We start from the raw sequence: 19,697 nt of genomic DNA, 5'->3' as shown, positions 1-19,697 counted from the left end.
CTAGGTTAAAGTTTGAGTACTGAACACAGCCATACATACAATTCCAATTCTCTTGAAACTAAACCAGGTCACATGGTCCACTTAAGAATTTGTGTGTTTTCAAGTATGAGAAGTCAACTGAAAAGAACCAAAATAAGAATTCCAGGTCCCTTCAGTATTTACAAGATAACCTTGCAAATCTGAGATACAGGATCACTATATATAGAAGGAAGAATGGCAAGTAGAGATTTTCCTTTATTTCCAACTGACCCTTGGCAGTCTATCACCGTCCCGGTGTCTCACATACAGAATGCCTTATACTGTATGCCTAGTCCCTCACATTCTCGATCTACCATACCAAAAAGTCTCATGCTCTAAATTAGCTATTTTTCCCTACCAAACACCCAATCTTCAGCAAAAACAGATAATAGCCAAGGTTTGTGTGAAGTAATCAAAACAAATAATTCTCAAGTCCAAATTTTTTTGCTTTTGAAGGTGTGCAGGGAAGGAGGTGAGATAAAAGACATTGTTTCAACCTTTAGAGCTTGTACATAAACCAGCATGTTTAGCATCACTAAAGTTATGGTAGAGGGGAATGAACACGTATAAATATATAAAGAACTAAACCAATACTAGAAACACCTACAATCAATGCTATGGTATAATTTTCTATAAAAGCATCATACTGCTTACTTGATCTCCCTCTTATGAGACTATTTGAATAAGACTTTTTACTAATATCGTTATGCTTTCGACTCACTACAGAAATTTCCAAACTCGAAAAATCTTCCTTTGATGCATGCCATACCTGCCCAGCAAAGCTCATTTGTTTCAAAGTTCTGATGTTGTAGTTAACAGTATATAAATACTTGGAAGAAGCAAAAATTTAAGCACTGATCAAAATTTGGCAGCACATCATGAAGTATTTGTGGAAGCAGTGAACTAGCATTTACAAATCAAGAACCCACCTAGAGTTTATACATCTGGCAGTTCAAACTCGCAGTTCAAACTCTTTAAGAAGGAGGTAGCTATATCTAACTGTGGCAGTCATTTTAGGCTATGGTCACTGTGTTCTGCATTTTCTGATTTTCTGGACCAGTCCCAATTTCTGAAGTCCTCTGGCATTATCAGACCAAATGTCCTAACTTTTAACAGTAACTCAGACAAAAGCCTACCCACCAAAATATTTACCCATACTATTTTAACACAAACTATACAAATCAAACACAACTGTTCACCCATTTTTTCTCTCATTACTGTTTTACAAGAATTATGTTCTTTGATTTTATGAGCGACATCAGCAATTTCATTTCCGCTACTGAGTAGAGCACTAGGTCTTGCTTCTGTAGCACCTATTAAGCATGCTCTTCACAATGAAGGGTTTGCAAGTCAAGAATATGTGTAGTTTCGGCAGTTGGGTAAAACAGAGCTTCAATAAGCACATAGCATTAAAGTAAATTGCTGGTATTATATGCTGAACTAAATAAATTAAGAAAAATCTTAGTACTAAATACAAAAATCTTTAAAGTAGTTTCCTAAGAACTCTTGGCATCTGTCTCTGGTTCTTTAACATTCTAAATGTCCACTCCTAGTATATGGTAATATAAGTTCAGTGATATGTAAAAATATACTGATGAAAAGATTTAAGTATTTCCAGAAGTGGTCTTTTCAAATGTTGGGAACCTTTTCTGTTCCCTTTCCCAAAAATGGAAAGCACAACTTACCCTAGACATCAGTCTAAACTGGCTGAACGATATTTTAAGGAAACGGACATTCAAAAGTTAGACAATTTGTTACACTGAAGATTCTATAAATGTGAAAAGCTTTCAAGTTTTTTACTTGTGAAAATGCCCAAAGTAAAATTACAATTTTACATCTGTAAGAGACCTTAGAATTAACTCTTCTATAATCAAGAAAATATAAAAAGATGTCCATTTAGTTAAAATCCTCATAACATGTATCTTCAAATCTACTTCCAAAGAAGCTTATATAAGTACTTTACTCACAGAGGAAAAAGCTGCTAAAAGCTTGAAAAATTCTGACTTCACTCAATTATTAAATAAGCATTAAACAAATGCCTACTTTACACAAGTTCTACACTGGGGACCAAAAATGAGGAAGTATAGTTCCCAATTTGAAGACTATCACTAGTGGGCAAGACTCTTAAGGTACTGAAGATTGTAACAAAGTTGTTATGAGGGCAGAGAGGAGGTGTATACAGTCCAGTGTGGTTTTTTTATTTGTTTTGTTTTTTTGGTGGGGGGGGGGGGATGCTTATGCTTTTTGGAAGAAAGATCTTGAGCAGAGCCTTATAGGACAAAAGAGTGGGATGGGAGGATGAACATTCTAAGCAAATAAAACATTAAAAGAAACAAGACAGTCTACGAGAATCTTCACAATACCAGATTTATGAAAGAACTTGAAGGTGATCCCAAAAAAGCCCAAGAAATACAAGTATACACTTACAAACATTTTTTGAGGCATATGTCAATAGCTTCCATCAGTTACCAAGAGATTGGAATCTGTCCCCTGCCCACCCCCAGATTAAGAACCACTGTAATAGGTACCTACAGAGCCTTAGAAGCAGTGATCTGATTGGATTAGAAGATATAAGAGATGGTTATGATAGCAAAGTAGGGGATTAATATCAGGGAACTAGAACTAGAGATACTGTGACCAGGGGAAGCTACTGTTTAATAGTGCAACATACTTGCAAGAAACCAGGACCCTAACTAACCTAAGATGGATAACGTTAATGGGGGGAGGGGTGATGAGTCACAGCCTGGAAAAATACCTGGAAGATAAAAATCAGCAGAACCTGAATAATCAACTAGATTTGGTTGAGGGGGTAGGGATCATAGGGTTGGTCTTCAGCACTCTAACTTGGGGAGCTAGATAATGCCACCAACTTGCAAAGAATCCAAGACCACCACCCATCTCCACAGCCTTATTAGAAGAGTTGGGGATACCTTCATTTACAGTGAGTTCATCTGTAGTTAATCCACCAATCATAAGAAAATATTAGTTAAAAATCAACAATTAGTATTTATTTTCCCTACCCAGAACTAGTCCTTTAAATAAATGGATTAGCAGAAAAAAGGCATTTCCAATGCAAAACAAAGTATAAAATTAAAGTATTAAAAACAAAAATCTTTACTGCTTTTGTCGCAGCAACCCACTACAACACTATACTGAAAGAATGAAAATGTCAATTTCACTTCCAAATCCAAATTTTAGAACAAAATGGGAATTCTAATTCTATAGGTTAGCAGTGGAAATCTTCAATTTTAGATACTAAAGATATGCTTTATTACCAGCTCTCTTCTAAAAACACAACTACCCAGGTGTCTCTGAACAGCAACATATTTCTTCATGATCCTCCCCTGTTTAAAACTGCTAAATTTAACTGCTAAATGGTTGCCCATTTGTTAGAATAGAATACAATCATTTTAGCATGACAAAATACCCTCCATAGTCTATTACCTATTCAAACTTGATTTTTCATTCTGGTCAGCAACCAAATTATCCACTTCTTAGACACATCAATTTCATTTTGTTAATGCTGCTTCCAATTGCAGTGCCTGCAATGCCCTCCCCTCCCTGTTCAACAGCTATTCATTTAACTCAATGAAGTTCAAGAGCCAATTATACAAGCTTCTCCCAACCTTCACAAGTAGAATTTATGACTCCCTTCCTTTACTGTTTCCATTGTAATCTGAACATACTTCTAACATGGTATCTATCATTTTATTGTCGTGTCTGTCTCTTCTTACTAGACTACAAGTTCCTTGATGGCAGAGAAAATGACTTACAGGTTTATCTCCAGTGCCTTGGATGTACCTAATATAAGTAAATTTGAGAAGGAGAAAGAAGCCAATCCTAGATACACTATAAGGTAGTCAAAGACACTACTAAAAAGTCAAACACAAGGGAAATGAACCAGCTCAATAAACCAAACACAATGAATGTTAGAACCTACATATTATACAAACTGCTTCTTTAATGGGCCATAAGTTCATCTTTAAGATTTCTTAGTGGAAACTTTCAGACTTTCTTCCTAAATTGTTAACAAACCTTTAGGCCTTATTTTTGCCAAATGCAAAGAAGGCTGGGTAGACTGTCACTTTTGCTTTAGTTGCTAACCTCAACGTATTCTTATTAGTAATTTCAATCAGATCACTGATCTAAATTATTTACTTTCTAGAAAGGTTAACTAAATTTATAATATATTTAAGTGTATGTTTCAGACTTAGCAAACTTAGAGTTGACAGAATGTGTGATTTAGGCTATGAAAATGTCACAATTGGGTAGAAAGTGATCTGAACCAAGATACAGTTGTAATCACTGTTACTAAAGCAATTTTAAAGTCCTCTGGGCCAAATGGTCAAATTCTGTATGAGCTAATCATTGAACTTGCCTCAAAGAAGATAATTACTACTCAAAAAAACCTGTATGCTGCCCCTTACACCCTTATAAATACAGGTATCTCTCTGAAATAGAAGGCTCAGAACAGATTCTGAGAGCATATTTTGACTCTCCCATGAGCAGTCTTAACAACCAACAGCCAATTAACGGTATAGCAAACTTTTTAGGAACGTACTGTAATTCTTTGGTCACTACAGAATTAATGAATTGTACTTTCAGAAAGCATAAGAAAAGTGACACTTAGTGATAGTCTAAAATTTGGCCAACCTCCTCTCAAAAAACATCCCTCTTTAAAATAAAAAAAAAAAATTAAAAAATTTGAAAAAAAGGAGGGGTGGAGTTGAAAGGAATAAAGGGAGTGAACTACCCTTAGCCTCAAATTCAATTCTTGCCTGAAGAACTCCAGAACTCTCATTTCATTATTTTTAAGACAGGAGAAAGCCAAAGCAAAGTATTCTTATGAAGCTGTGAAAAAATCTGCCTATGTGAGAAAATCTCAGAATGTTCAAAGAACTGGATAACCAAGTCTCTGAAGGTATGAAATGGAGAAATGGTTTATTCTCTAGAATCAAGATTGATTCCACAAGATAAAGTGCTTTCCAAACTGTCAAAATTGGTAACACTGAAGACACATGAGGTACCAGGCCACACACACACACACCCTTACGATTATCTATGATAAATATACACAATGATAATAATGACTAGCATTTACTAAGTGATTATGTGCTGGCATATATACTTTTCACACACAAGGAAATTAGAAGTTAACTCCTTTGCCTGCCAAGAAAGTAGAGGATTAGGATTCAGGTCCCCTTAACCTTAAGCCCAAGAATGCTCTTACAGATTGTGTTATACTGCCTCCTACAGGTAATCAAAGGCTACAGGATAAGAAAAAAAAAAAAAAACAACCAAAAACCCCGAATTCTGTCCATAGGAATAACTCAATTCTTGAACAGGTCACTCATATTAACAAGACAGATATGTTGGTGGTATCTGGGGTAAACAGCAAGGTTAACACCCACAAACTAACGTCAGAATGAAAACAAAAAAAATCAGGATCAATTCAGAGGGGAAACATCTGAAACTCAGTCAAGGGAACCAATATATGTATATACACCCTTAGACACACAGGACATACTTACTAAACTGTATTATCCTCAGCCTAATGAAAGTATGTCCTAAGAGAAAAATGGTATCTTATATCTATAAAAATTTTTGAGGGGGCAAAGGGAAAAGGAAGGGTAAATCAGAGATCAAATTCAGAAGATTTTACCTAGGGAATGAATCCCCTGATCCAGATAATGCCTAGGGGAGAAGGTTACACCATACTAAGTCTATCATAAGGTTATCCAACTAATTCTAATTCCCCTTCCTCTGATTTCAGGTTCACTAAGCAGCTAATTATATTTTGCATTCCCATTCAGATTTGCCTAGAGGGACAGACTATGCTGACAAGAAAAGTAACTGGGTCCACATGTATATTAAGAATATGTATATTCCTTCTCATTGTCTTTTTGTAGTTTTCTGAATAACCAACCTATGATTATTTAGAAAAATATGCTTTCATTTTCACAAGTCCCCCTCCTCCATCATCTTACAAAATAACTTAATATATTACTTAACTCTTTAAAGCTTCTACTTCCACTTCTATAAAATAATATGACTTTGCAGAGTAAGGTGATGTGTGTTCGGCATACATTACACAAGGAAATGCTAGTTATATTTCACTCCATTGCCCAAGCTCATAAAGCTAGTAATTGTAGAAAGCTGAGATCTGAACCCAGATTTGCTCTAAAACCCATTCTTTTTCCATTACAACATTCTTTATAGGCCCTAGTCCCAGTTGTCATCGAGGACTCTAAGACTTAGGACAATTTACTTAACCTTTTGGGGTCATATATCTTTAAGTGACCTTCCTTCTAGGGCTTAGGCAACTAAAATTTGTACGAAGACTATTGCCATTCTCCACTGGGAAAAATAACCCTATGCTTTAAAGTTAACTTCTGAGAAACTGCTGTGCTATGGGGGGTTATTGGATAGCACCTAATTAACTCCAGTGTTGTGAACAGTAAGATCACTCCAATACACACACAGAGACTAGTATCTAAAAGCTGACTTTCTAAAATCAATGAATGGCTACCAATACAAAAAAATGAATTCCATCCACCACATTGGTTGCCCAAAAACTCTTAAACGAGAAGTGCTCAACATCTATTTGGCTTGAAAAGGGATTACCAAAATGTTAAGACTACTATCTTTAGACTGGAAATATTAAAACAAGAAATAACTAAGGTACAGCTTATGTTTTGTAACTAAGGACTTATGTTTTCAAGCAGTTTAGTAAATAAAGTCTCTACCAACATACTACCTGATAGAAATAACCTCACGTGAAACATCTCTAATATGCTAAGTGTAAAATGAACTGCATTTACAAGAGGGTTTTTAAAAGGGAGGATTAGAGAAAATCTCAGCACAAAAATCTGGGTAGGAGGAAACAAGGAAAAACTACAGTAATTTACCAAAAGCATGCCTTTGGTAAGAAAGTTCAACAGAGATGAATTTAGTAAAATTATTCATGGGGAGTGTTACCCAAATAGCTTGCTCTACATTTACATACTGCTCTCATAATTCACATTATCCTGACCTGATATAAAGAACTTTCTCAGCTGAACGTTTTCCTGAAAGGATTAGCATCAAAGGTTAAGGAAATTGTTTAATTCATTCTTCAAAGAGTTGCCAGATTTGACTTCCACCAGCATGCTGAAAGACTGAAACATAAGGCAGCTTTTCTAAAATCACAGCTAATAAAATTTTTGACCGCGAAATCAACTTTTTGGGGTTAAAACTTTCAAACTCACTTTATTAAACTTTTAAAAAATTCAATCCCATGGACAAAGGAGTCATCAAAAAAATTCAGCGCTACGATTAGAAAATTGTCATTCCTTCCCCCCAACCCCCAACAGAGATAACTTTTGAAAACTTGTTCCCAGGCTTTCTAAACCCCCACGCACGAGCTCCCTTCATTGCCACAACTGGAATGATGCCTTCACCCAGGAAAGTGTTTTGTTTTTTTTTTTTTTTTTAGCTGATAAATCTTTCCTTTAAAGACCTTAAAAAGTAGGAGGATATACTGTACCTGGGCGTTGGCTTCGTGGAGTTTGTGCTCGGTAGAGACGTGATGTCTCAGAAGAAGGGTTTTCTTGTAGTTTCGGGTCCCTCGCGAAAGCTCATCGTGCCCCACTTGAGGAAGGTCCCCGCTTCCCCCGTCCTCAGGGGTCTTTTGGCACCAGCCGCAAGACATAAGGCCAGTATCCTTGGAATACCGCAGCCAGGGAAAATCTTTGAGCCAAGAGGTCTGGAAGGAGCACTGTAGCTTCTGCATTAGGGACTTGGGCCGCGCGAGCGGGAAGTGCTGGACAGTCTCTCCTTCGCCAGCTCCCACACCGCTGCCCTCCACTTCGTCCCCGCCATCTCCGCCCGACCGCCTGCTGCTGCTGCAGCTGCCGCCTTCCGCCCCGCTGCCGTCGCCCAGGCTCGCCCCCTCCTCCTCGTCCTCGGTGCTGTCGCTCAGGGACGCGCCGTCCTGCATCAACTCCTTCCCCTCCAGCGCGTCCAGCTCCAGATCCACAGCCGCTGGCCCTCGCCCATTGAAATGCCTCAGGGGCCACGCCGAGGTCTCGGGGCGGCCGCGGCTACTGCCATTGTTGCCGAGACCCCCGCCGCCGCCGCCTCCTCGGAAGGCCAGAGTCCGACGGTTCCTTTCCGCTAGCAGGGGGCCCCCCGCGCCACCGCCGCCCAGCGAGGTGGGGCCGCCCGCGTCTTGGGGGAGCAGCAACTCCTTGGTTTCCTCGGCGGCGGCGGCCGCCCCAGCGGAGGCCTCCAGGTCTTGGGGCTCCAGGCCCTCCAATTCCACTTCCTCGTCGGCCCCCCGCCCATTGAGCTGCTGAGGCGCTAGCGGCTGGGGTTGTCTTGGCTGGGGCTGCTGAGGCCAAGCCGAGGCCTCCCCGCCAGCGTTATTGTTCGTGGAACTGCCGCCGCCGCCGCTGCCGCCGCTGGCGGTGACCAACCCGCCTCCTCGGAACGCCAGCGTCCTGCGGTTCATTTCACTGAACGACATGGCGCGCGCCGCCGCCGCCGCCCGGTGCCCCGGCTCGCGCCCGGCCTCGGGCCGCGTCCCGCGCGTTCCCCGCCGCTCCCCCTCGGCTTCGCCCCCGCCCCCACCCCCGGCGTTCCGGTCTCGCGGGGCTCGGCCTCGCCCTCCCGCCCGGCCGCCCGGCTCGCGCTCGCTCCCGGGGCTGCCTCACGCGTCCACCACCGCCCGCCGGGCCGCCGCCTCCGGCCGCCTCCTCGTCCTCCACCCCCGCCCCGCTGTGCTCCGGGCAGCGTCCCGCGCGGAGAAGGGGGCGGGCGGCGGAGAGGTGAGCAGCGAGCCGGGGGCGCGTGGGGCCTTCGAAGTTGAGAGGCGGAGTGCGGGGAGACCCTCCGCTGCCCCCTCTTTAAAGCCGCGCGCACACACCGACCCTCCAAACAGATATCCTTCCTCCGGTGCGCCGAGGAGTCCGACGCCGCCGCCGGCTTCCCAGGCGCTGAGGGCGAGAGGCACGTTAAACTGCTAGGCTCCGCCACATAACGAACCGACAATAAAGCCGGCGGAGCGTTTCCGTCCGACCAGGCCCTGGCGGAGGTCGAATGGCAAATGAACAACGGACCGTGCGCCCACAATGCACCGGGGTAGCAGTAACCGCTGGAGGGGGAAAGGGTGGGGGCCGGGCTGGGGGAGGGGGGCTGGGCTTGGGGCTGGGCTGGGGTGGGGTGGGGGCGCCAGGGGACCGGGAAAGGGGCTGGGCCGCGCCTCCGGCCTGGGGGCGGGGGTGCGGCCGGGGGGGAAGGAAGTCGGCCGAGGGGCGGGGGACAAAAGGCCGAGCGGCTGGCTGGGGGTCTCGGGGAGGGGGGCGGGCGTGTGCGGCCGGGGCCGGGCTACGCGGAGGACAAACAGCTGGCGAGTGTCAGGGTCTGGCCGCCTCCCCGCTGCCCACACGCACCTACCCGCGGCCGGGACGCACATTTTCCTTCTCTCGCCACGAGTTCACCTGGGACTTTAGAAATAACTGTGCGGTGGGAGCTGCGCTCCAGCCTTGTCATTTGCCTAGGGGTGGGTGGCGGTACCCAAGGAAGTGAACTTATTTTGTTCCTTCACAAAGACTGGACCAGGCGGTGCCTTTCACGCGAGGAGGTTACAACCACCGACACCTCCTCGTCTGCAGCATTGTGTGTGCGAGGCACCACCTCAGGCCCAAGGCAATAATCATTTCACAGAAAATGCACCGCCCCGAGTGTCTTATTGCTGTGATGAAATGGAAATTTAAATAAAAGGTCGAACACGTGCGTTCACTGGGAAGTATTGACATGGGTGTTACATCACCACCAGCCAATCAGATAACTCCAGTCGTGTTTATACTTCTACAACCACCTTGTGAGTATTACAGTATGTCATAACGTTATAAATATTAGGCAGGGTTTTCCCCAGGAGCGGGGAGGAGTCTGCTTCTACGGACGTTGTGTGCGACTCCAAGGACTGTGTGTCTTAAGACAAGAATTAATTTTTCAGACTTATTTTTTAATTGTTTACATTGCGTATGGAATTTAGAATGATTAAAAGAACAGATTGAGCTAGAAACGAAACTCATAATCTTGGTCGAGTTTTTCAGAAGAAGGTTTTCCAATTTAGAGCCCTTCTCCTTTTTTTGAAATTTTAGTATGCTAAATTTAGCTAATACTAAAGTGTTTAGACACGTTTTATTGTTTTAAAATGTGAAATTTTAAATTATTTTTTTTCAAACCTATTTCAGGTTAAAAAAAGATGTTCTCAAACTATGGCGAGGCTTTTTAACTTTTTTAAGAAATATATTGAAAGTTTAATCACAAACTAATATGAAATATGTTCAAGATAATTACTCTTGAAAAAGGGAAAAAGGACATTTATATGACAGGGTACACTTTTTACATTAATATATGTTAGAATGTGCATAGAAAAAAAATTGGAAATACAAACTCTACAGTTACAAATTATCTATGGTTAGAGGCCTTAATAATCTGCATTAAATATTAATGGGAAATTTTATGTTTAATAGAGAGCATGTGTTACAATTTTTAGGTCCTCAGGTTTGATGATTCTGTTCTTTTGAAATTTCTATTTTTCAAATAAGAAAATTATTTAAAAATTTGAATATATATGTGGAGTAAGGAATATGGTATGTTTCTCAAGATTAGCTTTAAAAAGCAGTTTCCCAGACATATTATAAAATACCATTAATATTAATATTTTTCAATGGCTATACCTATGCATGCACATCCAGACTCATATATGCTATTGATTGTATAGAGTTATTCAAAGCAACTTCCACTTAAATTCTCTATAATTTTAGTACCAGTATAAATGAACAGTGTTGTATATGAAACAAAAAAATATTAGTTCTATCTTTTAGATGAAATGTAATTTTAATTTAAAGAATGATGCATTAACCTGCCACAAAAAGATTTTGGCTTTGAATTATTTTTCCAGTAATGATCATATTATCACCTATCCATATGGTCACCTGCCCACCAGTGATCAACAGCTTCAAATTCTGATACAAATCCTCAGATTGGCATTGTTGGTGGTTTTTTTTTTTTTTTCTTCATTTTGTCCTGCTTTGTTTTAGTTATTGGAAAGTCTGAGACAGTAGACTCATGACATTGACCTAATCTGTACCTTGGAGAAGATAGGATTCTGCCTGTTGGGGTACATATAATATGTGCTTCCATGTAATATATGGAAGAATGCTATAACAATACAGTACTTTGTCCTTAATGCATTTTTTCAATTCCAGGCACTTTGCAAATAAATACATTATTTACTGTATTTTAACCACCAGTGCCTCTCCCATAAAAAAAGTTACTAAAGTTAATTGCTCATCTAGGATTAAGGTAATGGTAAGGGAAAGTGGGTTTAAGAATTTTTATTTCAACTTTACAAATTATTTTCATTCCAAACTGTTAAATGAACATCTTTGCTTCTTTTCATCTTATATGTTTAGTACATAATAGGAATTTTGCTAGTATTATTTTTGTTTTCTGGTAGCACTAGAACCACCAAAAATGTTTGAATCCCTACTGGTGTGAATTGTGTCAGGACTGTATTTTTCTCAGACATATATCTTACCTTATATTTTGTAAAATCCACTTTGTCTTCTGTCTGGAATTATATTTAAACATGGATTAATTGGGAATGAACTTTAGATTAAAATGGTACAAGTAAATGAGTTAAATTATAGGACTATTGAACTCCTAACAGCCAAATAGTGTGAGTGTGTGGTGTATGTATGTGTATGTATTTATATTTTTATTGTTTTTTCTATATAATTATACAGGTCTTCCTGATATATATAAAGAAATATTAAGGTCTTCCTCTAAACCTTAAGGGAGATGGAATCAAAATCAAAGTTCAAGAGGATAGTAATCACAAACGTCTCAAAACAGCTGTATGTATGAGGGAACTTTGAGTAACATAAGGGGATCTCCTGTTCTGTAAATGGAGTTTTTAAGAATTCCCCCACCCCTTCCAGTCTCCTGCTAGCAAGTAGGGATCTGTTCTCCCCTTAGCCCCTACATTTACTGTTGGGGGTTCTACCATATTTAAGGGGATTCCCCCTTATACTTACCAGGGGAACCCCTCAAGAATGGGGCATTCCCCAACCAATTTATCCCCTAATTTCACTTTAGGCTATGTAAAATTCTGTAGGTAACCTTGATACTGTCTCACTATAACTGCTGTGAGGCTGACATCCTATACCTGGTTCATCTGATCTTTGATAGTCAAACTTGACAGTCAGTAACTGCTTTGGTGGGGGCACTTTGCCTCTTTAGTTCTAGGGACAATAGCCTAAGATTCTGTCTGTAGGATTGACATGTGTCATCTACCAGATTGAAGTACCTGAGAATGGAAACTATGTGTTACTCACTTTTATAATTCCCTATCCCTATCCATGCTTGGCACATAGTAGGGGATTAGTATATGTTTGTTGAATAATTTATCTTCCCTTGCAGTTTAATTTGGTAGACAACTTTTTCTTCTGTTTCTTCTTTTTTTCTTTCCTTAGCTAAGTAAAGATACTGAACTAATGTTTCCATCGAATTTACATTAAAAACAATAATCATATACATACAATGGAATATAATTTTGTCCTAAAAAAGGAGGGAAATCTTGCCATTTGTAACACTATGGTTGAAACTGGAGGACATTATGGTAAGTGAAATAAGCTAGACACAGAAGGAAAAATATTGCATGATACCACCTCTATGAGGTATTTAGTTAAACTCATAGAAGCAGAAAGTAGAGTAATTGTTGCCAGAGATTGGGGAGAGAGGGAAATGAGAGGTATTAGTCAAAGGGTGCAACATTTCAGTTATATAAGGTGAATAGTCTTAAAGATCTCCTGTATAGCATAGTGCCTGTATTTAACAATACTGTACTGTATACCTAAAATTTTGCTAAGAAGGTGGGTCTTAAATGTCTGTATCACAAAAAAAGTAGTAATAAAGTGGGCAATAGGAAACTTTGGAAGGAGGCGCCTGAGTGGCGCAGTCGGTTAAGCGTCCGACTTCAGCCAGGTCACGATCTCGCGGTCTGGGAGTTGGAGCCCGGCGTCGGGCTCTGGGCTGATGATGGCTCAGAGCCTGGAGCCTGTTTCCGATTCTGTGTCTCCCTCTCTCTCTGCCCCTCCCCTGTTCATGCTCTGTCTCTCTCTGTCCCCAAAATAAATAAACGTTGAAAAAAAAAAAAGAAAATTAAAAAAAAAAGAAAACTTTGGAAGGTGATGGATATGTTTATGGAATAGATTGTGGTGATGGTTTCACAGGTGTGTATTTATCTCCAATTTGTATACATTCAATAGTACTGTGGGTGGCCTGGCTGGCTCAGTCAAAAAAGCATAGGACTCTTGATCTCAGGGTCATGAGTTCGAGCCCCATGTTGGGTGTAGAGATTACTAAAAAAAAAAAAAAAAAAAAAAAGTAAACTTAAAAAAGAAATAAAAACTTTAAGAAATATATGTACAGCTTTTTGTATGTCAGTCACACCTCAAGAAAGGGGTTTAAGCCAAAAAAGCAATGATGTTTATGTAGTTGAATGTAAATCATATTTTCTATATAGCTTACAGTGAATTATGAACAGTTTACACACCTTCCTTTTGGTTTTTTTTTGTTTTTGTTTTTTTTATTTATTTTTGAGACAGACAGAGCATGAACAGGGGGAGGGTCAGAGAGAGAGGGAGATACAGAATCTGAAACAGGCTCCAGGCTCTGAGCTGTCGGCACACAGCCTGAAGGGTGGGGGGAGCTCAAACTCACAGACCATGAGATCATGACCTGAGCCAAAGTCAGACGCTTAACCGACTGAGCCACCCAGGCGCCCCTACACACCTTCCTTTTGAATGAAATCAAGATAGGTATTATTATCCTTATTTAAAAGATGAGGAAACTCAAGTACAAAAGGGTTAACCAACTTGCTCAAGGTTATTGGGTGAAGCAAAAGTTATATTTGTAAGGTTGAAGACAATCTCTAGTCTAAGGCACCCGTAGCTACGAAAACACCACTATACACTGTGTAATCACAGGGTACACTAAATTTTAAACTTTTTTCATACTTTATACATGCTCATGGCAGAAAAAAATAAGAGAAAAGATCACTCATTATTTCCGGTACCAAAACTAACCACTGTCGTGTAAATACAATCTTACTCTAATGTGCCTAGCTAAAATTGTTTTTTGGTGTTTATGTATTACATCTTAGCATATTTGTGCTTATGTTTATTAATATGTTTTAATATGATTAAATATTTTTAGTGTCATTTTAATGGCTATGGATATACCATAATTGATGTAATCAGTCTTCTGGTGTTGAACTTATCATTGCTTACAGTTTTTTGGTCATTATAAATAATTCTTTAGTGAATATCCTTGAAACTAAAACTTTGTGTCTATTATTTCTTTAAGATAAATCCTAAAAGAGGAATTTCTCATAAAAGGAAAAATTTTAATAAAGTCAGTATCATTTGTCCTCCCTTAATGCTCATGAAAATGTAAAAAGTACCAAAAGAAAATACAATTAGGGATGTATTTTTATAATATTGGACAGTGAAAGACCTAGTTCTAAGTAGAACACAAAAGCAAGAGCCTTAAAGAAAAAGGCTGACTGGGGCACCTGGGTGGCTTAGCCTGTTAAGCATCAGACTTTGGCTCAGGTCATGATCTTGGGTTCAAGCCCCATGTTGGGTGTTGTGCTGACAGCTCAGAGCCTGGAGCCTGCTTCGGATTCTGGGTCCTGCCCCTCCCCTGTTCATGCTCTGTCTCACTCTGTCTCTCAAAAATAAATAAATGTTAAAAAAAAATTTTAAAGAAAAAGGCTGACAGAACTAACTATATAAATTTTAAAACTTTTTTTTTAATAACAAAGATTTTTTTAAGTGAACTAGGAAAAAGAAATCTGGGGTGTATATGGCAGACAAAGGCTTAATACCACTAATAAGCAAAGGGCTCTTATAAATCAATAAAACAAACACATATCTAGTAAAAGAAAAAAATGTGCAAAGGACATAGAAATCTATATAAGAAGAAGGGTGCCTGTGTGGCTCAGTTGGTTAAGTGTCTGACTTTGGCTCAGGTCATGATCTTGGTTCATGGCTTTGAGCCCTATGTCAGGATCTGGGGAGCCTGGAGCCTGCTTCCGATTCTTCGTGTGTCTCTCTGTCTCTTTCTCTCTCTCTCTCCCCTTCCGCCACTCACACTCTGCTTGTCTCTCTCAAAAATAAACATTAAAGGGGGGCCTGGGTGGCACAGTCGGTTAAGCGTCTGACTTCAGCCAGGTCACGATCTCGCGGTCCGGGAGTTCGAGCCCCGCATCGGGCTCTGGGCTGATGATGGCTCAGAGCCTGGAGCCTGTTTCCGATTCTGTGTCTCCCTCTCTCTCTGCCCCTCCCCCGTTCATGCTCTGTCTCTCTCTGTCCCAAAAATAAATAAACGTTGAAAAAACAAATTAAAAAAAAATAAACATTAAAAAAAATTTTTTTTAAACTATGTAAGAAATACAAGTAAGTAATAAATGTATGGGAAGATGTGCAGACTTGGCCAGTAATCAGAGGAGTGTGCATAAAAAACACCAGTGAATAAGTAATTTTTTAATCCATTAGAAGTATAGCAAAAGAAATATAATTAGAAATGTAAATAGGAATAGCTTAACATTAGGCTGGCTATATGTATCAAAACAAAAAAAATATATGTATCTTTTTACCCAGCAACTTCCTTTCTAGAAATTTATCCTAGACAGGTTTATTAAGATGTCTGTGCAAGGATATTCACTGTAGCACTGTTTATAAACCTAAAAAACTTGAGCTTCCATCCTGTGGGGTTGTTTACATACATTATGGCACACACTTACCATGAATTATTCACTAGCCATTAAAAAGGTTCATATGGCATTTTATAAGTCCAAGGCTTATTGTTGAGTGAAGAAAGCAATATATTAACACATATAATGGGAATAATTAATTTCTCCTATTAATATTTATTGATAGCCGTGGTCCCTAAAATGTATATATAAGTTCATATGTGAATACTAGCATGGAGAGTAGTTTTAAAAGATTCACCAGAATGGGGACAATACTTATCTCAGTCAGTAGTTGAACTTCAGTTTCTAAAAAACTTTCTTAACACATTTTCTGTACTGCTTTATAGTGAAAATATAACATATTGGGTGTATAATAAACAAAATCAATAAAGCTATTTTCATTTGGGGAGAAAAATTTAACATCAATAATTATTGACAAACTTTTTCCCAGGACTTCTGGGAAGGTGTACTGTTCATTTTTCTTTTTCTATACTCACTGTGAACCCATTTTGCTTTGCTCCTAAAAAATAAACACAAAATATTTAAAAGCTAAAAAAAAGTGTTTCTTTTCTTAGAAAATCCCAATCCCTTTAAAACCTGATTTTTCAAAGTCTGAAGTTTATATGCAAATGTTCAGAGAAGAGTCTATCTCAGTAAACCATACATTCTTGCCCTGCCCTCTAATCCATTCCTACTGTGAAGCCAGTAATCTTTTCAGAATGCAAATCTTATCCTATCACCCCACCCACAATCACGCTTAAAACCCTACAAAGGTTTCAATTATTTTCTGTTTGTCTACATGTAAAAACACTTTCTAAATGCCTGTAGAGTCCAGCAAGATCTGGCTGCCTTTCCTACTCTAGCCTCATCTCATGCCTAGCTCCCCTTGCCTCTAACACTCTCCTCTCTCTAGAAGGTAGCCTTTTTCTGTCCTTCATGTTTGCTTTGATACCTGTCTGGCCTTTGTAGAAGCTGTTGTTCTAGGTCAGTAATGCTTTTCCCTCCTTTCTCCTAATTAACCCACATTCATCCTTATATCACTTCCTCAGGGCAACTTTCCCTAACCATCCCCCCCCCCCCCCCACACACACCCAACATTCATATATGCTATTGAAGATTCTTCTTGTATTTTTTTTAACTCTCATTCACAGCACTTGTCATAATTGTAGTTTTTAAACATGTGTAATTATTTGATTCTTGCATGTTCCCCCAATAAACCGAAAACTCCATGAGGTCAAGGACTCTTTCTGGCTTGACTCAATAGTGTGTAGAAACAGTGACTATGACATCGCAGATAATTAGTAAGGATTTGTTGAATGAATCATATATGAATGTGCAAATTTGCAAATATTAAGTATGCACAACCTTGAACTTTCAACAAAAGACTAAAACATAGATCAAAATGAACTACTAGAACAGAAATACAATAGGTGTTAAGTGTTGATAATACGTACCTGCTATACAGTGTAAGGCATTTTTATAAAGTGTACAGTTGTAGGAAGATTGTTTTGAAGTTTTTAAGAACTAAACTACTAGGTCTTTAAAAATATAAATAAATGAAATGTTTTATCTGTGAAGTTTTGCTTTTAATTAAAAATATTTGAAAATTCAGGGGTGCCTGGCTGGCTCAGTCGGTAGAACAGATGACTCTTGATCTCAGGGTTGTGAGTTCAAGCCCCATGTTGGGCATGGAGTGTACTTAAAAATTTATTATTTATTTATTTATTTATTTAAAAAATTAGGTAGTATCATTTATTTTTTTTAATTTTTTAAAAATATTTATTTTGAGAGAGTGTGAGCAGGGAAGGGACAGAGAGAGAGAGAGAGAGAGAGAGAGAATTCCAAGCAGGCTTTGTGCTGCCAGCACAGGGCCTGACACAGGGCTTGAACCCATGAACCATGAGATCATGACCCAAGCTGAACCAAGGCTCAGCTGACTGAGTCACCCAGGTGTCCCTAGGTGAGTACTATGTAAAAAAATATTTGAAATTCAGAATTTAATGATAGCTAACCATTTTGTCATTGCAGTTTATTTGTCTTTTAATTGATCACAAATAACAGTTCACTGTACTCAGATGAAGTAAAAAGTAAAAGGCCTTCTTTGTATGTATGACTTGTACAAAAATAGATCATGTTTACAATATGAATTTTTATATTGACTGTAAAGAATGAGAACAATAAAGTAGGAGCAGAGGCTTAATATTTATTTTTATTGAACACTGAATTATTAAAACCACATAAACATTATCAATTTTTGTAGGAGGTCTATCTCAAATATTTAGTGTACAGATAACTGTCTGGTTCACAAATTCATTTCCCTGATAGGTTGATTAATTAGGCTCTGATCAGTAGCCACAGATTTCACACTAATCCACTTCTTTCATAAGTTTACAAATACAAACTGGTTCCCTTCAGAAGGACCAGGTGAGAAAACATGGAAGAGAGAAAGATGCCAAGGTCCTAAAAGTACAGTGCTGGGGCTCCTGGGTGGCTCAGTTGGTTGTGTCCAACTCTGGATTTCAGCTCAGGTCAGGATCTCATGGTTCATGAAATTGAGAGCCATGTCAATTTCATGTGAGAGCACATGTCACAGCCATGTGCTGACAGCTCAGAGCCTGCTTGGGATTCTCTCTCTCCCTCTCCCCTGCCCCTGCTCTGGTGAACTCTCTCTCTTTCTCTCAAAATAAATAAATAAACATTAAAAAAAAAAAAGAGGTACAGAATCCGAAGAAGGCTGCAGGCCCTGAGCTGTCAGTACAGAGCCTGACTTCGGGACTCGAACTCACCAACCGTGAGATCACGACCTGAGCAAAAGTCAGACACTTAACTGACTGAGCCACCCAAGCGCCCCTAAAGAAGGACTTTCTACACAACTTCACATAATGATTTCACAGAGGGCTTAAAAATTGCAAATAAGTTCCTTCCCCCAGAATTTGGAGGTAGTGTCAAGGTCAGAAAATACCACACTTTGAAACTAAAGCTAATAGAATTAATATACTTTCAGGTATATTCCAGTGCTCTTCAAACTGGAGTATGCTCAGCTCTGGAGGTTTCCAAGGAATTTCTAAGAACTATGTAACCAGCATGTAGTTTTGTTTTGTTTTGTTTTTAAGAGAATTAGCTGTCAGCCTTTAAATTTCCATATGCACTGTTTTTCTAAAACTGAGCCGCTAGAGAGCCCGCCCCCCATTGGTTTTCTGGTCCTACCTCCACCTTGCACAAACCTTTCTCCCCCTTCACCAAACCAAACCAAACCAAACCAAACCAAACCAAACCAAACAAAAAACAAACCCCCCAAAAACAGAAAACAAAAAAAAAGCGAACACATTTTACCCATCCCTAATATTAACTGTGTTATATTGCCCCAGGATGGAAAAGGGACACCAGACACAGAAAGTAAAATGTCCCTAATTACTTGGTAGCTATCCTTGTACAAATGTTTTTCAGCTTTTCCTTTAGACAAAAATGAAGACGGACGTAACTAAAGTGTCAGCTAATCATTAAAAATAGTTTTCAACAATAGATCACTAAGGGTTTTTTGCATGTAACTTCAAGGAGTTTAAAGAATTTGTGACATAGTTAAAACAAACCCCTTCTATTTCCCTCATCCATAATTTTTTGTGAACAAATATTCTCAGAACATCTTAAAAAGAAGAAAAAAGGGAATAAAATGTATGACAAACTATTTCTCATGTAGCAAACAAATTCTTACCACATTAATTAGTTGAAGAAACTCAGCTAATTAAGAAATGTATTTTCAGTAAATGTTTATGTCATGTTTAATATCAATATATTTATGTTGCTTTGACCAAATGTGCACTAGTAATTATAAAGGTAACTCATTTCAGGATATTTTATACATTTACGG

At 39.3% G+C, this 19,697-nt stretch overlaps 1 protein-coding gene and 1 long non-coding RNA gene across 6 annotated transcripts in view; one reads left to right on the top strand and one right to left on the bottom strand.

Annotated features, from left to right (window-relative positions):
• Positions 1-9,549, bottom strand: part of ZBTB10 (zinc finger and BTB domain containing 10) — a 36,753-nt gene extending 27,204 nt beyond the window's left edge. Inside the window, exon 1 of one of the 2 annotated variants that reach the window (XM_047842610.1) lies at positions 9,454-9,549. In XM_047842610.1, coding sequence (XP_047698566.1) covers positions 9,454-9,549 — 96 coding nt within the window. Of the gene's footprint in view, positions 1-7,543; positions 8,615-9,453 lie in introns of those variants that run through there. The other variant, XM_047842609.1, reaches the window with a different exon arrangement.
• Positions 8,679-19,697, top strand: part of LOC125156508 (uncharacterized) — a 170,287-nt gene continuing 159,268 nt past the window's right edge. For 2 of the 4 annotated variants that reach the window (XR_007148635.1, XR_007148633.1), the window contains exons 1-3: positions 9,598-9,880; positions 11,817-11,927; positions 12,546-12,691. This is a non-coding gene — a long non-coding RNA (uncharacterized LOC125156508). Of the gene's footprint in view, positions 8,826-8,872; positions 9,139-9,597; positions 9,881-11,816; positions 11,928-12,545; positions 12,692-19,697 lie in introns of those variants that run through there. The other 2 variants (XR_007148636.1, XR_007148634.1) reach the window with 2 other exon arrangements.

Source organism: Prionailurus viverrinus, chromosome F2, assembly GCF_022837055.1.
Source record: "Prionailurus viverrinus isolate Anna chromosome F2, UM_Priviv_1.0, whole genome shotgun sequence".
Taxonomy (NCBI): Eukaryota; Metazoa; Chordata; class Mammalia; order Carnivora; family Felidae; genus Prionailurus; species Prionailurus viverrinus.
Note: the sequence above shows the minus strand (reverse complement) of the source record. Positions and strands in the feature narration are given on the sequence as shown.